General features: G+C 56.9%; 1 protein-coding gene across 2 annotated transcripts in view; it reads left to right on the top strand.

Annotated features, from left to right (window-relative positions):
- The first annotated feature begins 1,648 nt into the window (after positions 1 to 1,648).
- AXIN2 (axin 2) overlaps positions 1,649 to 18,470 on the top strand; it is a 31,147-nt gene continuing 14,325 nt past the window's right edge. Inside the window, exons 1-3 of one of the 2 annotated variants that reach the window (XM_072746770.1) lie at positions 1,649 to 1,773; positions 4,406 to 5,336; positions 13,011 to 13,151. In XM_072746770.1, coding sequence (XP_072602871.1) covers positions 4,522 to 5,336; positions 13,011 to 13,151 — 956 coding nt within the window. In that variant the 5' untranslated portion in view covers positions 1,649 to 1,773; positions 4,406 to 4,521. Of the gene's footprint in view, positions 1,774 to 4,405; positions 5,337 to 13,010; positions 13,152 to 18,470 lie in introns of those variants that run through there. The other variant, XM_025999631.2, reaches the window with a different exon arrangement.

Below are 18,470 nucleotides of genomic sequence, written 5' to 3'. Positions count from 1 at the left end.
AGTCATCCTGCCACACTCTTAGCACCGGCCCTCCCAGTTTGCCCCGAGGTGTCCATATTTCATAGCCTGGACTGTGGGCTTGCTGCCAGCCAGGCTGCCTGGGGAGGTGAACCTGGAGTGGAAGAACATGGACACAGGCAGGCAGGTATTGGGAAGTGAGATGCCACCCACCTCACCATTCAGGTGAGGCAGCCTGAGCTGCAAAGGATTACAGTCCCTTGTCACAGCCCTAAAGAGTGTGTGTGTGTGTGGGGGGGGGGGGGGTTGGGAACACAGCCCCTGTAGAGCACAGCCCCTGCTGCTTGCCCTTTCCCAGTAGATCCTGGGTGCTGTGACTTCCTTCTCTTTTTCCTACGGAAACCTAAATAGACACATCTTTTGCATGTTTCAACGTCCTGAAGGCCTAATGAGAGGCTTAGAGGCACCTCTGCATTGAAAAGCGTCGTCATCCATTAAGTTCAACAAGCAAGTAAATAAAGAAAAAGTGAGTAGAGCTGGAGACCCCAAGCTTTCGGAAAGCTTTTTTTTGCTTATGGAAACAATCTGACTGACACCTTTAAGTTTCTCAGGAGGAGGAAACGTTGATAGCGTATCATATGAGGGGCCATGTCGTGGCAAGAGATGTTCTAGGCTTGTGGCACATTTGCTTGTTACGTTAAGTGAGAAGAGAAGGTTGTGCTTCATAAACATGACTGGCGGCATGTGGGGAGGCGACATTCAAAGGAGAGGGTGGGTGAAGAGTTTTCAATACATTAAAACCGCGGATCAAGGAGAAAAAAGACATTCCATGTCTGTTTAATATGTAACATATGGGAGGATGGGGGATGCTTGCAATAGCGTGTTGGGAATGCAGTTGTTACAGATGTTCTCTACGGGCACAGAAAGGGGTCTGGTGGCCAGGTTGGGAATGTGTAGTTAAATCTTCAGGGAACTGAGGCAGGCTCCCTAACGAGGTGTCAGAGCCCATCTGCAGTGCTCAGGCCTGTGCTGGCAGATTCACACCCCGGTCTTCACACGTCCACAAACGCCCCGTGGTCCTAACCCACACTTAGATGCACGCGCGCAAGGGCACACACATGCCTTCTGCGTGCAGGACGGTCTTCGCCCTCTGACACTCGGCCGGTGGGTCCCAGGCCTGGAGCTCCCTTCCTAAGAGCCCCAAATCCCAGGGAAACTTGACTAGAGGTGCAAAAGTGTTTGATGATAGAAAGAAAGAATTAAAAAAAAAAAAAAAAAGAAAGAAAGAAAAGAAATCTGCTTGCTTGCAGTTCTGGCGGTGGCCAGAACGCTACGATAAACTGTTGCTTTGCAGAGCTGGGGAGGGCGAGGGCAGGCAGCGGGGTGGGGGGCGCGGGGGGCGGGAGCCGGGGCAGAGAGGCCGGAGAACTTGAAAGACCGAGTTGGAACTCCGGCTGGGAGCGCCCCCGGGGGCGGCGGGGGCCTGGCAGGGGGCGGCGGAGGACGCGGGAAGGGTTAAGGCCGGGGCCGGGCGCGCGGCGGGGGCGGGCCGGGCCGGGCGGGCGCGGGGCGCTGTCCCTTTAAGGCGGGCGGCGCGGGCCGGCCGAGCGCGGCTGTGATTGGCGCGGCGGGATCACTGGCTGCCGGGCCGGCCCGGGGGAGTCGGCTGGAGCCGGCCGCGCTTTGATAAGGTCCTGGCAACTCGGTAACAGCCCGAGCGCCGGGAAATAAAAATAGCCGCTCGCAGCCATGGCCCCGGGGGCCGCCCGGCGTCCCAGGCGCCCGTCTCCCCCGCCGAGAGCCCTGCAGTAGAAGGTGGGGTGCGGGCGCGGCCCCCAACGAGCCGCTTCAAAGAAAGCGCCCCCCGGGCCGGGGCCGGGGCCGGGGCCGGGGCCGGGGCCGGGGCCGAGGTCGCGCGGGCCGCGTCGCGGGCGCCGGGGGCGGGCGGGGGTCCGGGCGGGCCGGGCGGGGCGCGGCGAGCCGGCGGCCCGGGGAGGGGCGCGGGGGCGCGGGGGGCGGCCCGGGGCGCGGCCGGCGCGTACCTCCCTTTCAGGACCGTGCGCTCGGCTCGCGCCTTTGAAGTGCACAGTTAAATCCGCGGCGCAGTTTTTGTTGGAAGCGCCCGGAGGACATTTGGTGCGCGGAGCGCCTGCTGGAAACAGGACCCGCGTCGGGAGCCGGGCCGGGCGGGGGCCGCAGGGGCCGGGGGCGGCGCGGCGGGGCGGGGGCCCGCTCGGGTCTTTTGCATAAAAGGGGCGGCGGAGCGCGCCGCCCGCCCTCCCGGAGCCTCCCGCTCCAGCCCCGGGGTCGTCGTCTCCCCGCGCCGCCCTCCCCCGCCGCGCGCCTCCCGATGCTCCCCGACGCCGCGACCGGCCCGGGGGGGCCCGGGGCTGCCGCCGCCAGCCGAGCCGGGGGCCGGGGCCGGGGCCCTGCCCGGGGCGCCTGCGAGGTCTCGCCGCGGAGCGCGCGCGCCGAAGCCTGGTGAGTGCCGAGGCCGCGGCGGCCGGGCGGCCCGCGCGCTTTGAAGTGCCGGCGGCCTTTGAAGTCGGCGGCCCGGCTATTTCGGGGCGCGCTCCGGGCGGGCGCGGCGCCCGGCGCTCCGGGGGGCTTGGCCCGGCCGCCCCGCGCGCCCGGAGCCCGGGGCCCCCCTCCGCAGCGGGGCGGCGGGGCCCGGGCGGAGAGACTTCTGCGGGCGGCGGCGGCGGGGGCGGCGGGGGCGGCGGGGGCAGGTCTCGCCCCCCTCCCCGCCCCGCGCCCCCCGCCCCCGCCCCCCGGGGCCGCGACGCTGCGGTCCTCACGGACGCGAGCCGGGGCGCGAGTGCGGGGAGAGCCGCGGAAGGTGGGATGAAAGGGCGGCGGCGCCCCCCGCGCGCCCTCCCGCCTCTCCCCCGCCTCTCCCCCGCCCCCTCCTCCTCCCGCCCCCCGCCCCTCGCCCCCTCCCCGCCCCCTCCTCCCCCGCCCCTCCCGGCCGCCCGGCCGCGCTTAGGGGCCCCGAGCGCCGGGCCAGGCTCAGTCTGCGCGCAGGAGCGGCCCGAGCCCGGGGCGCCCGCGCCGCCCGCGTCCTCCTCCCCGCCGGGCCCGCGCCCCGGCCCCGGCCCCGGCCCCGGCCCCGGCCCCGGCCCCTGTGCCGAGAGGCAGGGACTCCGCGCGTCGCCATTGCTGGACCCGGCGGCCGCTTTCCGCGCCTTTGCTGCGGCGCCTCTGGAGCGGCGGCGCGGGGGACCGGCCGGGTCGGGGTGCGGCTCCCCAGAGGCCCCCGCCCCGGGGCCCCGGGCGCGTTCGGTTGGATTCGGGCCGGGGGGCGGGCCGGGCGCTCGGCGGAGATGAGAGCCGGGCCTCGGCCGCCTTCGTCTTGCAGGTAACGGGGCCGCCCCGCCTTCCCCCCGCGCCCGCGCCCGCGCCCCTGCCCGCGCCCCGCGCCCCTGCCCGCCGGGCCGGCTCCTTCCCGTGCTGGGGAGAGCGCCCTGCTTGTTGGCTAGACAGGACTTTTTCTCTTTTGGAGAAAAGACGGGGTCGAGGTCAGCAGAGTTTGGGATTCTTGGCACAGGCAGTGGTAGCGTGAGGCGGTTTCCGACCCGGTTCCGCAGGGCTTGCGGCCCGGGAGGTGAGCCGGGGGCGGGGGCGGGGGCGGCGGGTCCCGAGGCTGCTCAGCCTCCCTCGCAAAGTTTGAAGATCAAAGTCTGGTCTGAGCGGGTGGGTTTCTGGGGCCGGGGGCCGGGGGCCGCCGCGGTGTAGACCGAGCCGGATCCTCGGCGGGGGGCGGGGGGCGGGGGCGCCGCGGACGTTCACATCTGGGCGGAGGGGGGCGCCCGCCGGGATCCCATCCCGCCCCTCGCTGGGCGGGCGCCGCGCTCGGCCGCGGCTCTCCTGAATTTTTAGGGAGAGGGAAGGGGGAGCGCCGAGGGAGAGGGCGGGTGGGGGGAATGGGAACCAGATGCCGGGAAGGGCACGTTTGGAGCTCGAGTTATCTGTGCCGAGAGCCGAGTGGGGAAATTTGCCGAAATTGGTTTCACCTGCACAGCGCCCGGCGGCCCCGGGTGCGCGTCTTTGGAGCTGATGCTGTCGTGGGGGAGGGGAGGGGAGCGGAGGGGAGCGGGGCCGAGCCCAGGCTGCCCTGCGTGCGCCCCGGCCGACCGGGCTTTGGAAGGTTCAGTCTTACACCTTCCAGACCAAGCCCCTCCGCCCCCACCTCCCACCCTCCGCGCTCCCCGCTCACCTTCCCCGCCCCTCCCCCCCCCCAATTGTGCAGGGAGCTCAGATTTCGCCTTTGAAAAAGCAGCGTCTGATACTTTAGATGAGCACCTCGCAGATAGCTGGGTTGCTTGATTTGAATTTGAGGAGTTGAAAAGCCTGTTTACTTTCTTGCTTTGATGTTGGGTAGATCTGGTTTTGATTAGATCAATACCCCTTTCTCTCTCCCTACCTCCCCCCTTCCTTTTCTTTCCAGAAAGGAGGCTCAGATGAGCCCCTGCTGACTTGAGAGAGAAAGAGAGACCACGCTGATTGCTGAGAGGAACTGGGGGAAGGGAACAAACAAACTCCGTCGCGAAGAACTCCCTCACCATGAGCAGTGCTGTGTTGGTGACTCGCCTCCCAGACCCCAGCAGCAGCTTCCACGAGGATGCCCCCCGACCCCCGGTTCCGGGGGAGGAAGGGGAGACCCCGCCGTGCCAGCCCGGGCTAGGAAAGGGCCAGGTCACCAAACCCATGCCCGTGTCCTCCAACGCCAGGCGCAATGAGGATGGGTTGGGGGAGCCCGAGGGGCGGGCGTCCCCGGACTCCCCTCTGACCCGGTGGACCAAGTCCTTGCACTCCTTGTTGGGCGATCAAGATGGTGCTTATCTCTTCCGCACTTTCCTGGAGAGGGACAAATGCGTGGATACCTTAGACTTCTGGTTTGCCTGCAACGGATTCAGGCAGATGAACCTGAAGGATACCAAAACTTTACGAGTAGCCAAAGCGATCTACAAAAGGTACATCGAGAACAACAGCATTGTCTCCAAGCAGCTGAAGCCTGCCACCAAAACCTACATAAGAGATGGCATCAAGAAGCAGCAGATTGATTCCATCATGTTTGACCAGGCACAGACTGAGATCCAGTCGGTGATGGAAGAAAATGCCTACCAGATGTTTTTGACTTCTGATATATACCTCGAATATGTGAGGAGTGGGGGAGAAAACACAGCTTACATGAGTAACGGGGGACTGGGCAGCCTCAAGGTCGTGTGTGGCTATCTCCCCACCTTGAATGAGGAAGAGGAGTGGGCTTGTGCGGACTTTAAGTGCAAACTGTCACCCACCGTGGTTGGCCTGTCCAGCAAAACCCTGAGGGCGACGGCGAATGTGAGGTCCACGGAGACTGTCGAAAATGGATACAGGTAAGACTTGGGCCGCCTGGGGAGGGGGTCGGGTGGCGGGGCGGGGGGGGCGGTAGGGCTGGGTGGACTCGGCAGATGTTTCGAGTTAAGTGGGGGGGCAGATGGTGGGATGGATGTGCTGCAGAGGCTGACAAAGGTCTGTTGAGAGCTAGGACCGCTGGCCACGGAGCCTTTGATCTTGGCTTGTCGTTGTTTAAAGTGGGGAGAAGTGCTGCAGACACAGCTAAATCTAAACCTGCAGTCTTCCAGGACTCACTTCAAACAGTGGCAAGCAGTATTCATTAATGCGGGTTACTTATTAGCCTGGACCAGTCTTAGAAGGCTGAGAGAGAGAGAGAGAGAGAGAGAGAGAGAGGAAGGATAGCAGCTTTTGATGCCTCTGAGTCACCGAATACACTAAGCACCGGTTTTGGAGGGGTCATTCACCACTAATCAGGAGAGAGGAATTAATGTGGCTGGGGAGGCAGCTGGGTTGTGGAGGCAGGAATATCGTGCGCACCCATTGGACGTGGGGGTAAGTGGGATCTTTTGAACTCCTCTGTTAAGATAAGAGGCAGCAATTGGCCTAACCGCTGAGGTGGTGGTTCTCTTTGTAGAATTCCGTATTTACCCGGCACGGAACCCTCCTAACTGGGGGAGGTCCTGTGACTTTCCTGAATATAGGACCTCTGAGCTTTAGGCTCTGCTGGTATATTAATCTAGGTTTTAAATGCTTGCAGCCCGGGGTCAGACCTCCATGGACGGTTGTGCGGCTTAGTGCTGGCGGAGAAGAGTCGTGTACAGAGGGGACGGGGCCCTGGAGTACTTTCCCTTTTTGAGGCTTCAAAGATCAACAGCCCTTTACGGAATGGCCAAGCCTTAAGATTCTTGACCTTTGGCAGCAATTTCAGACCTCCTGCTAGAATGAGTTTTTCAGTGTCTCTCCCTCCCTCCCCTTCCAGATACCCAAAATGAAGCTCTCTTTTCTAGATCCTTGTTGTTGGCATGCAGTGGAGAGGGGGGCACTTGATTGCTGTCTGCATGGCTTAGCTTGCTGCCCCTCCTGTGTTTTCCTTCGCGTGTTTGGGACCGGGGATGCACTCTGATGGCTGCCTCTGTGGAGATTGCCGTCTCCCTGTAGGGTAGGGTGTCCAGTGTCCGGCAGTAGCTAGAGGGGCAGGGGAGTCGGGTCTGAGCCTGATCGAGGGGTGATTGAAGGTGATTGAGAGGTGGCGGAGAGAGTGGACTTTTTCACTGGGAGCGAAGAGCTTAGGCTCTGACCACCAGAGGGCGCTCCTGCAGCCCCCGGAGCTGCTTTACCCGATCTCAGACATCTGGTCTACACCTAAGTGGAACTGGATTGGCTTTTGAGAGGAAGCATAGGATCACGTGAAAGGAGTTGTTTCAGCATCTTTAAGCTGATGGTTTCAGATTGTTCTGGGGAAGATACTAGATCGGGCCTCTGTGCCTGGGCAGTCACCCGGCGGCACCTGCTGCTACCGCCCCGGTGCATTAGATGCACATTCTGGTAAATCTGTGCTGGTCTCCTTGCTCTCCGGTTTTGGCAGCTGTAGCGGAGACTACTTAAGTCCTGTGGTAAGGCTGCTTCTCCAGGGGCTTTCCGACAGTGGAGCTTCTGTGTCTTCCCAGCATCAGGACCTGAGCGTCCCTTCTGTTAACAGCACCAGGTGTGGTTTGTGTGTGGTTTGGGATGGCACCCGGAAGAAAGTGCTCCCAGGCAGGACCCTGCTGCGACCCCTCCCCTTTGTGGGTGGGCAGGAGAGAGCCAGCCTGTGAGTGCCCCTCCTTCCAAAGGCCTCCCCTGGGATTTTACCAGGATTAAACTTTCTAGAGATGACTCTTGTGAAGCTCTTGAGATCCTGGGAGCAGGGACCAAAGATCCCTTGTGTTTCCAGTGCTTGCCTTCCTGGTTGTGAGCTGTGGGCACGTTTGATCTATAGTTAACACCTTTTCACCTGCCCCTGGAGTTGCTACGCTCTGTGTGTGTTCCCTCCCACTGTTGGGTTGAAATGAAGTGTTTTACCTGGACTCCCTGAAGCCCACACGTCTTAACTGAGCATCATCACAGATAACTTAAGACCTATCCCATTTCATTTTGACACGCAAGCTCTTCAGGTGTACCTATAGCGTATTGGGAGGTGTCCCAAATTATTCCAAGGCCCAGCTTCCAGCCCTGTCCACTCATCACTACCTGAGGGTTCCCAGATGTCCTCCTGTACAATGATAGGGCACCATCCCTTCTGTTCATGTTCTACATTGCTCTTGTGATCAAGATAATAGACCAGAAAGCCCTTTGTAAAGGGAAAAGTTCCCAACTCTCGCAAAGCATTAGCATTCGAATCATTGAATCATGATAAGGAGTGGATTTGTGAAAAGGGTGACCAGGCTAGGATACCGCTTTCAGAGAGTGACTCTGGGCTTCTAGATTCACTGTAAAGCTGGAGAGTAGCCCCCACCCCCAACCCCACCCCCCCTGAAGTCTGTCTTTTCAGCCAGTTCTTGGGATGTAGGGATCCTGTCCAACTCCTCCAAGCCCGCCTCCCCTTCCAGTAGGCTCACTCATCAAGCAAGGTACGTGGCAGATGGGATGGGCTTCAGAAGCCAGTGACATGAATGAAACCGACAACTCGAGCCCTGCTGAGGGGTCCGCCTGCCTTCGCTGTTGAGGAGCAGCCTTGGCAGCTGGGTGCCAAGAGCGCTGGCTCGTCTTCCAAGCCCTGTGTTTACCTTGGTCACTCAGCGGAGGCCTCCTTTCTAATGACTTGTTTGTGTCCTCACTGATTTGGTGTCAGGTTTAATATAAATAGTTGGAACGGAAGAGCAGGAATTATTCTCGGAGGGAAGGACTCTGGTTTGTGAGTGCTTGAGTGGGCTGCCTGGGCTTTTGATGGTCTCTATAAATAACTTTGAGCAAGAGTGACCGGTTGGTGGAAGCACGTGTAAAAGCCCCACTGCGCAGACACTCGCGCGCGCACACACACACACACACACACACACACACACACGGTGTTGAGGTGTGTGTAGAGGGGCTGTGGGATTAGGAGCTCAGCCCAGCATTTATTTTGGGAAGGACACAGTGTTGGGCTCACAGAGTGCTCCCTTGTGTCCTTCCCCGTCTGCCCTGGTGCTGGGGCCATCCTGTGCCAGCCGGGTCTCCTCTGTCTCCCATTGGACCCTCTCCTCTGGCCTCCCTTAAAAATAAGTCAGGCCTAGCAGATGGCCCTCTGCTGGCTCCAAGTGCTTCCTGTTCTCTGAAAGAACTCGCTGATGAGGCCCGTTTTTGTGCGAAGCCACTGGAATCAAGCTTGGCTTCAATTATCAAAGAAAATGATGCCATAGGAAAGATATGCTGGAAGCAGTAGCCTCCAGTTAGAGGCTGGAATCTCTGATGAAGGCAGTTTGCTGAGACACACTTGTAGAAGTCCGCCTCTCCGCAATGGCTCAGCCACCCAGTGCTAGGCCCCTCCCTGAGCTCCCCCTGCTCTTGCCTTAGCAAACTGCCCTTTGGGCGGTGACTTGGTGAGTACATGGTCAGAGGGCTTGTGGAAAGCCCTAAACGCACAGCTTTCGAAGCAAATACTTTTTTAAGTTGCATTGTTTTGAGAGGAGACCCAGAAGGAGGCCCCAAAGGTCAGGTCTGTTGTGACGCCTGGATGGCAGCTTTGCCCTGCTGTATGGGGAGGGGGCAGGGGCCACAGCACTGGCATCCAGATAAGAGATAAGAGTAAGCTGGGGAGAAAAAAAAAAAGAGCCAGCAAACAATTTCCCTTCCCTTAAGGTCCCAGGAGACTGTGCTACCTGACAGCTGAAAGCCCTTTGCACACGCAAGCTTCGAGCGGAGGTCGGTGGATGCACTCCCAGTGCAAAATCTGTACCATAGGCCTCCGCTCTCTGTAGGAATTTAAAATCCTTGCAGTAACTGTGAGAGCACAGCAGCCCCGAGAAATAATCAAAGCATCTGGGTACAATTACTGTAGCATGGTCGAGTTTCTTTCTTTCTTTTCTTTCTTCTTTTTCTTTTCTTTTCTTTTCTTTTCTTTTCTTTTCTTTTCTTTTCTTTTCTTTTTTCTCTTTCTTTCAAGATTCAAGAAAAGAACTCTAATCCACTTTCTTAAAATCATGTGGCAATTTTGACAACATTCTGCGTTCTTAAAAATTAAGTTTCTGTCCTCCACAACCCTGCTCCTTCCTTGGCTTTGTGTGCCCCCCGTTATGATTGCAGGAAAATCCAAATACTTTCCTGCAGTCAAGTGAGCTAAGGGCAGTATAGTCCATGTTTAATTACTGGTCGCACAGGAGCCCTCTATTTTGGAAGTGAGGGAGGACAAGTTTATTTTGGGATCCGTGTGTTTTGTGATCTACTCCAAGGAGTGCAAAGCCGTGAGCACACATGGGATTTGGGGAGGGAGGAGGGATTTCTATTGAGTCATTTGCTCCCTGTAGAGGTTGACTTCAGGACATTGTCACTGAGTTAATGCCACAGGGACAGAGGGGTGGAGTCATAGAGAGTGTCTGAATGCTCTTTAGGGCTCTGTGGGCTCTTTTGATCTTGCACTAATGCCTCTTAGACTAAAATACTTTTCAGCAACCCCATCAGATGGCCCTCAGGTCTTTTAAGGAAGTTCAGCAAAGGCTAGAATTTCTGCCATGCTCCATGAGCTGGGGAGCCAGCTGGGGAGACGCATGCAGAGAAGACCGATCTGGTCCTTGCCCTCATGGAGCTTACAGTCTGGTTGCACAGGACAGGCATTCATCATGTAGACACACCAGCGCCGCGTGACTACGAGTCATGCTAAATTCCGCAGAAGAAAGAAGGGCCACGACAGGCTCTGTTCTCCTCGGCAGCTGGTTTTGGGGGGTATTACTAATATCTCCCCAAATCACAGTGCCCTGGTTCTTTAGAGAACGTAAGAACTTCATGCTGATGGCCACGTTTGAACCATGTATTTTTGCCCTACGTCCATGGAGGTGGTGACTCGACTGTGGTCACCTGCTGGCCGGGAGCCAAGTCAGCACCAGCTCTCGGCCTCTTGATTCTTGTTCCCTATCCAGGGCTTAGAGCACTTTCCTACCACTGGGTTTCTGAAAGCTAGAAGGGGACCCTGAAGAGGTGTCCTCGTCTGCCCTGCTTTGAGGCAGTAGCCCTGTCCAAGCACTTGAGGGAGGAGGGAACTTTGGGTTGTTTTAAGCACTTGGATGAGTCCATAGCCCCATACACTCCAGGGCTCTAGTTGGACCAAGTAGGAAAGTGCTTTCTATGGACTTAAAAGTCCATTTCCTCTTGTCCTGCCTTTACTGGCAGTGCCAGACACAGCCATCCTCTCCTCTCTTTTGACTTCCCTTATCAACTAGGAAACTCTTACTCAATCATCCCTCCTCCAAGAAAAGTCAACTGCCTTTCCTTTGCTCCCACTCGTCCTCTCTCTCCAGCCTTGGTGTCTCCAAATGCCATATTGAGGACACGGGACCGCAGCTGAGGCATGGAGGGCCTTACCGTCCTCATGTAATCATCGCCACATATCCTGGGAGGTGGGGAGACTTCTTGTCCTCTACCGATGGGAGGACAGAGTCTGTGTCTCAGTGACAGCTCAGGGTCACCCGGTCCAAGATAGCGGGTTCAAGTATGCCATTCCTCATTTGCACTTTCTGGTCAGTTCTGCATCCACGTACTGTTTCCAAGATGTGGCCTTATGTTCCATTCCAGCTTGATAGAGCAGAATCATGGTTCCCACTGACACTGAGCCCTCTAGGAGTCTGGATGTGGGTTCACTGTGGCCACATCCCCAGCCAAGTGGCCTCCAATGAGGCTTTTGGCCCCTACCTAGGGCTTTGGGCCCCCTGCCCTGGTTGTGAGGCTGTAAGGTGACTGAGCAGTAGATACTCCTTGAGCACCTACTGTGTGCGCCAAACAGCGCACCTCTACTAAGCGCTCAGTCTTTGGCAACTCGGTTTTTTTTTTTTTTTTGGCAACTCGGTTTTTATTCACATTTCTAAACTAAAGATGCTGCCTTTGGTTCATTCTGGCTCTAGAATGTTTGGACTCTGGACATGGCCTTAGCAACAGGGCCCGCCTGTTAACCATCTTTCCCATCGCAGCCGCCCCCACCGAGGCTCTGACACCAGACTGTGGCCACAGCTCCTGCCCGCACCCCACCCTCCCTCAGTCCAATGTGGTGGCACAGCCTGGGTCATGCATGCCGCCAGAACTTTTCAAACCCTCGAAGCTGGTCTTTGTATTAGGCAAAAAGAGTTTGGTTGAGAGCCAAACAAATCAGTGTCACGCAAGTGACGCCTGGCTCTGACCCCAGGCAGGCTGGTGAGGTGGGCCCAGAGCTCCTCCTCCCCTCGGGGGCTGCGAGCACAGGATGGTGTGATGTGTGTGAACGTGTGCCCCTCTTTGTGAGCCTGTGCCAACACTGTGTCTGCCTCCCCCCGGGGCACCCCCTCTTAATGGGGACCAGGCCACTGGTGCCAGGAGACCAGGGACTCTGGTGGGGCCAATCCAGAGCCTGCAATGGTGCCACACACATAGGAGGTGAACAGGAGCTGGGTGATGGCACACAGGGACTGCTTTGACCTTTCAAGAGTCCCTTTCATCTGCCATCCCCCCAGGCCATCCTTATAGAGATCTGAGCAATGGCCTGATGGAGTCACTTCTCTCCTCTGGGCCATCCCCTTCTTCCCCAGTTGATTCCTTTGCTGTTGGCTTAGACTTGGTGGGCCCAATGGAGGGTGCCGGGGTCTGTCAAGGGGGCCTTTTGCAGGCCCCTTCCTGCAGCCTGCTGCCCACTGTGGCTCCTTCCTCCTTCTCCCCTCACTTATGTCCCTCACCGATGACCCGAGGAATGCAACCCAGCAGGGGACAGACACACTGGTTGTTCTGAGAGGAGATCAAGAGGGCAGGGTGGGGAGGCAGAGGCCACTGAAACAAAGGGCAGGAGACACCAGAGGAGGGGCCCGGACCTGCCTTTGAAACAGCTGTGCTGCTCATTTTAATCCTGTGGTCTTGGTCTTAGCCTGGCTGCTGGTGGGGGCAGGGTGGGGGAGGGCACAGCAGGGCCCGGCTCCTGGGGTGGGGTGTGGGGGGTGGAAGTCCTGAATGTTGTCTTGAGCTTTTCCATCCCATCCGCCCAGTGTGCTGGGCCCAGGGTTGAGATGAGTGGGCTGTGCTAGGTCCTTGGCTGCTTGAATCTCGGAGCTATGCTAACAGGCCCGGGATGGGGACCTTGGATGCGTAAGACATCTTGGGGCCCGAAAACTGTGTTCTTCCAGTGCAGGCTTGGACGTGGCCGTGGGAGGGAGAAGACCCTTCCCCTCTACAGACGTTTTCTCCTCTTTCATGTGATAGCCTCCCCCCTAGCGCAGAGTCCTGTGCCTTCCTCTTTCGGAGGGTGTGTTTAGTACTTTGTAGGATCCCCGGGGCTGCTCAAGGCTTCCTCTGTTCCTGGCAGACCTGCCCTTGGCAGCAGACGAACCCAGCCCGCTTTCTCCCCAGGGCTGGCTGGTGGCTCACCTGTCCTCCCTAAGTGGCCCCTGCTGTCTGCCCGGATGTGCAACCAGCCCGGGGAGCAGGTTGGCTTGAGCACGTGGCGGGCTGGTGCGTCCCGGGGTTGCCTGGTTACGGGGGTGTCTGGTGCGAAGCCGTGATGCGCTGACCTTGTACTTTTCCCACAGGTCCTTCAAGAGGAGCGATCCCGTTAATCCATACCACGTAGGTTCTGGCTATGTGTTCGCGCCAGCTACCAGCGCCAATGATAGTGAGATCTCCAGCGATGCGCTGACGGATGACTCCATGTCCATGACGGACAGCAGCGTGTAAGTATCCTGCTGGCCTCACCGTGGACGTGGTTGGCAGCGTGGCCCGCCGGGCCAGCGGCACAGTCCTCAGCCGGCCTCAGCTGCCTTTGCAAACCCCGTCTCTGTGTGTGTGGACACTTGCGTGGTAGGCGGGGAGTGTGCAGGTGCCGGGTGCTGGTGTGTGTGTGTGGGGGGGAAGGGTGGAGTGGGGGAGGGGCTGTGTTAAGCCTTGAGCCTTGAAGGCCCCTCAAGTTGCTAGAAAACTAAAATACGGTAGAACGTTGAGATGATCATCTTGAGTTTAAAAGCCCATCTTCTGGAACACCTGGGTGGCTCAGCAGTTAAGCATCTGCCTTCGGCTCAGGGTGTGATCCTGGAGTCCCTGGATCGAGTCCCGCATCGGGCTCCCTGCATGGAGCCTGCTTCTCCCTCTGCCTGTGTCTCTGCCTCTCCCTCTGTGTCTCTCATGAATAAATAGATAAAAATCTTTAAAAAAAAAAAAAAAAAGGAAAAAGAAAGAAAGAAACCCATCTTCTGGCTGTCCTTTTGCCTTTCTTCCCTGGGTAGAAGTGCTGGGCTGCTCTTGGAACCCGGTGTCCAGTCTGCAGAACCAGCAGCGGGGAGCAGGGTTTGTGTGTGGGTGTGTTCACTGTTTTCTGAAGGAAAAAGCATTGAAGGTGAGACTCAGAAAGCCAGAGGTCTCTCAGGGTCCACCATATGTGCTGTCCCCTCATGGATGTGTTCGCTGGACGTTGTTCAGTTCACTAAGTGTTGGCAGGTGCCTTGTCCGTGTCAGGTTCTACCCCTGAGTGGGGCTTCTCTCCAGAGTCACCTGATCTTGGATCTTTTGACGATGAATGCATCCGGCATATTAAGAGTTTGTTCCTTTTTAAAAAAAAAAAGCTGGGGGTGGGGATCCCTGGGTGGCCCAGTGGTTTGGCACCTGTCTTTGGCCCAGGGCGTGATCCTAGAGTCCTGAGATCTAGTCCCACGTCGGGATCCCTGCAGGGAGCCCGCTTCTCCCTCTGCCTGTGTCTCTGCCTTTCTCTCCCTGTCTCTGTATATCTCGTGAATAAAGAAAATCTTAAAAAAAAAGAGAGAGAGAAGAAAGAATTTATTATTGAAGGATATTGAAGGATAGTTGACACAGTGTTCTATTCGATTCAGGTGTGCAGCATAGTGAATCCACATTTCTGCACATTACTCAGTGCTCAGCACAATAAGCATAGTCCCCACCTGTCACCACACAGTGTTGTTACAGAGCGACCGGTGATAGTGCCCATGCTGTACTCTTCATCTCTGCGACTTCCTTACTGTGTTCCTGGAGGCTTGTACCTCTTAATGCTCTTCACCTATTTCGTGCATCCCCGCCATCCACCTCGGTTTGTTCCTTCGCTTTCTGAAAACAATCCAAGTCATCTGCGTGGTAGGTCTGATGAGGTCAGCAGGCCATCCGGTGGGGTCACAGTTTGCATCAAAAGTCATTCAAAGTCACGCAGTGGTGATCTCTGAGTGGAGAAAAGCCATTCTCTGTGTCTCCTTGCAGGCTGTGTGTGTGTGTGTGTGTGTGTGTGTGTTGAGCTGGGTATCCCCATCTCTTGCCATCCTTCGAGATTCTGATTCGGGAGGTTCAAGGGAGGTGGAGCCTGGGGTTGGGCAAAACTTCCAAGAGCTCACCCAACTTCCACTGGAGAACTAACCATTCCAGAAATGGTCTTTGAAGCCTTCCCACAAGTCGGGATCTCTTTTGATAAGGGGACAGTTTTGAAAGGCAAACCCACTGAGCCGTGTATTAGGACATATGTAGAGTTTGTTCATTTTACCATCCTAAAACTGGACCATCTCTTCTTCCAGTTTGTTTGAAATGATCTGGTTTCTGCTGGCCGGTGTCCTGTTTTTTGGCCTGTGGCATGGAGCCAGTTGGAAGGGAAGTTGATGAAGTTGGTTTGGGAATCCACTATTGGTTTTCCTCACGTTACCTCTGATTCCCTGTTAGTAAAGGGAGAGAGATCCACAAGGTGACAGGTTCCATTTTAATAAAAGAAGAGCATTTTGGCATTAGTGAAATTAGAATAAGGGACACACATCTTTCATCCAGCATGGAGAAATGAGGGCTTCCACGGAAGCTAGTTTCTTATCCTGACTCCACATACTTGAGAAAAATGACCTTTTGATGGTCACAGTCCTTAAAATAACACGTTTTTGTTCTATTTTTATTGAATGGTATCAGGCATAATTTATTGCTTGATCTCAACCATTGGTATCAAGATCTGTTTTCCTACTATGTAGGGTACGAGGCCATGTCAGGCTCTCTGCCCCCCCCCACATACATGCTGGCAGCGCCCCCACTTTTTGAAAATGGTTGTTCTTTTTTTCTCTTGGTCATTCTGCCTGCTGTCCTATCTCGCTCCCGTCTGTGTGCTTGCTTCTAGCAACATCACTCCTTCAGCTTTCATTTGTGGATTGCGTGAGGGAGGAGTCTTAGCCTATTGAGTAAAAGGAGAGAAAGTTGGGTTGGAATGAGGGCATTGAGTGAATCTCCCAAGTCAAATGTAGTTGACACTGTAAGGCTTATGTTTGGTGTTTTTAGAGACTTTTCGGCTGGCTTTCTGCCCTTGCCCGCATTTCACTCCCCACCATTGAGGTGTTGCTTTGGGGTTGTGATGAGCCGACTTGGGTGTCGTCTCCATCATGCCTGAGCCTCACAAGACCCAGTCAGAAAGGGAGGCAGTCACCTGTGACTTTCACAGTAGGGGGACAGTAGGACCCAAGGCTGGTGCAGCAGGATGGAGCTCGCGTCCGAGGCCCTTGGAGAATTTCCAGCATGAGGTGTCAGTAGGACCAGTTGATGATGAGACCTTTGAGCCACTTTGAGTTTCTTTCATTTATTAGAGAACCAGGCTGCTTTCTTTTTTAATGGTTTGGGGGAGGGGTAGGAGAGAATAGGTTCCAACTTCTCCCCTGCTCTCCCCCTCCACCCCCTCTTCATTATTCCCTTCTTAAAAGAACTTTCTTAATTTTCTTTTTTTTTAGAGGTGACTTTAACATTCTCAGCCTTCCCGCTTCAGCTAAGGCACTTGTGGACTTGGAGTACCGCCTAGGCCCTGTCCAGGATCAGAGGAGTAACCTTTGCCAGTCAGCTCTTCTAGGTAGCCAGGCTACCTAGCTGTAGCCAGTAAAGTCCACTTGGGTCTAGAGACAGATAAGGGCGAGCCTCTTCATGCGCACCTTTCTCTTTGGGATCCCAAGTAGGCAGGACCTCAGCGTTGTTAGCTGTCTTGGGTTGGTGGTGAGTAAACCAGGACGTCAAGACTGAGGGAAGGTTCCCAGAAGGCTGGGAGACCTGGGGCCTCAGTGTTGTGTCTGATCTGAGCCTTCTCCCAACCAAGTGGGCAAGTGATTGTCCCATGAAACCACCGCAGCTGGACCCACATGGGCATGTTCTTGTCACCTTGGGGCGAATTTCTCATCTGTGTAGGATCCCCCTCTCTCAGGAGTTGACAGGGCAGTTTGCCTCCTGCTGCCCACTGTGGGGGACAAAGAGGTCTCTGGGATGAGAGCCCCTGGGATGCCGGGGGTGGTCCCCGTGGGTCTCAGGCTGCCAGGTGCTTGGGGGCGGGGGGTCCCTGGGCCCTCCTGCTCTCCTGCCCCACAGGCCTGGCGTGTCCTGAGCGCCCGGGCTGTGCAAGCCACTCTCTGGCTGGCCGTCCCTGGGTGTGTGTGATCTGCCGGGTGTCGGGCGGGTCACCCGGGATTCCCAGGGCTGGGATTAGACCCCTCTTCAGAGCTCTGCCAATTGTGGGCCTCGCACAGATGAGAGCGCGGAGCAGGCGAGAAATAAAGTGTGTGGGGGATGAAAAGCTGAACTGAACCGCTTTCAGCCCATTGTTCTTCTGGGGAAGCTTAGCGGGATAAGAGGGTAGCAGGCCCCTTTGAAATTTCCTTGAACAAGTGAATAGGAGCGCCCCATAAAGCATGAAAAGAGCCCTGGCTGCTTCTCCCTGTCACAATGGCCAGCGCGGGCTGCCAGGGGGGGCTGCCAGGGGCTGGGGAGGGGACCCGGCCGGGGCGGGGGAGAGGGGGTCACAGGAGCCTTCAATAGACTCCAGAAGGTTGGAGTTCATTAGACACAAGCCCGGGAAGCAATCGTCTCATTTGCGACGGGACCAATTAAATCCCGGGGGCCTTTGCAAGAGGCCGGAGTAGAAGTTGAGCGGGGCCGGCCTGCACTTGGCTGTTTCAGGGAGCCCTGCGCCGGGGGCCCGGGGGACAGCTGGCGGGGGCTGAAGCCGTCCTTGCCTTCTCCCAAAGCCCGCCGCGGACTCGTGTTTCCCGCTAAGTCAAAAGCCCTGTTAAAGGTGGCCGGGGATCTGGGCCTTCATAGTAGGCCTCTGAGAAGGCCGTTTTATGAGCCTGTTACTCTGAAGCCTGCATTCACAGAAGAAATAGCTTTCTATTTTTTGGCTGGGGGTGGGGAGGGTGGGGGGGGGGCAGTTAGCTGCCAGACTCCAGCAAAGCCCTAAAGCCCTGTCCCTTGGAGTGTGGGGCGCAGAGGGTCGTCGGGCCCAGGAGGCTGCAGCCAGGGGTGGAAAACGTGGCAAGCAACGGGTTCTTCTTCGCCACCCCAGTGTGGCTTCTGTGTTCGGGGCAGCCAGGAAGCACGGAAGCGGAAGCTACCTCTACGACACAGAGGGGGCGGGGGATGGGGTGGCTCTCAGTCTTCTATTTTTGTGCAAAGTTGCTCTTATGGTCAGGATCTGCCTGACATAGAGGTCTCTTCCGCTCCAGGTTTCACAAAGCCAGCGCAAGGTGCCTCCCTCTCGGTCCATGGGAAGGGTGGCACGGGTTCCTTTGCTTATTTAGTTGTATTTCCTTCTATCTTATTCATGGGTTTACTCTGGGCACCAGGGAAGGCACCCAAGTGCAGTTCAAATCTTATCTTGCAAAACCAGGCTTTTGATCAGAGGCTGCCTCCTGAGTGGTTGCCAGATGGGAATGGGAGTGGACACGTGTGTGAGTGAGTCGGTTACTGCTAAACCTCAGGAGGACGGTGCTCAGGTTAGGCTGGGCACAGCGGAGTCCAAAGGCTAAGCTAATTGGCTTGGCTTAAATGGCAGCTAAGTGGAGTCCATGCTTCAAAACCAGTGCTCCCCAGAAACAGCTGGGCTCAGCAGTGGGCTCGTTAGCTAAAATGCTTATAATTAAAAGGTGATGGTATAGGGACCAAAACTCGGGCACTCTGGCCCTCACTGTGCTGAGCATCCAGGAGACAGACCATAAACTTCTAGAGCCTGAGTACGAAGAAGAGCCGCTTTCTTCTGGCACGTGTGGCTGTTC

This window comes from Vulpes vulpes, chromosome 2 (genome assembly GCF_048418805.1).
Source record: "Vulpes vulpes isolate BD-2025 chromosome 2, VulVul3, whole genome shotgun sequence".
Lineage (NCBI taxonomy): Eukaryota > Metazoa > Chordata > Mammalia > Carnivora > Canidae > Vulpes > Vulpes vulpes.
Note: the sequence above shows the minus strand (reverse complement) of the source record. Positions and strands in the feature narration are given on the sequence as shown.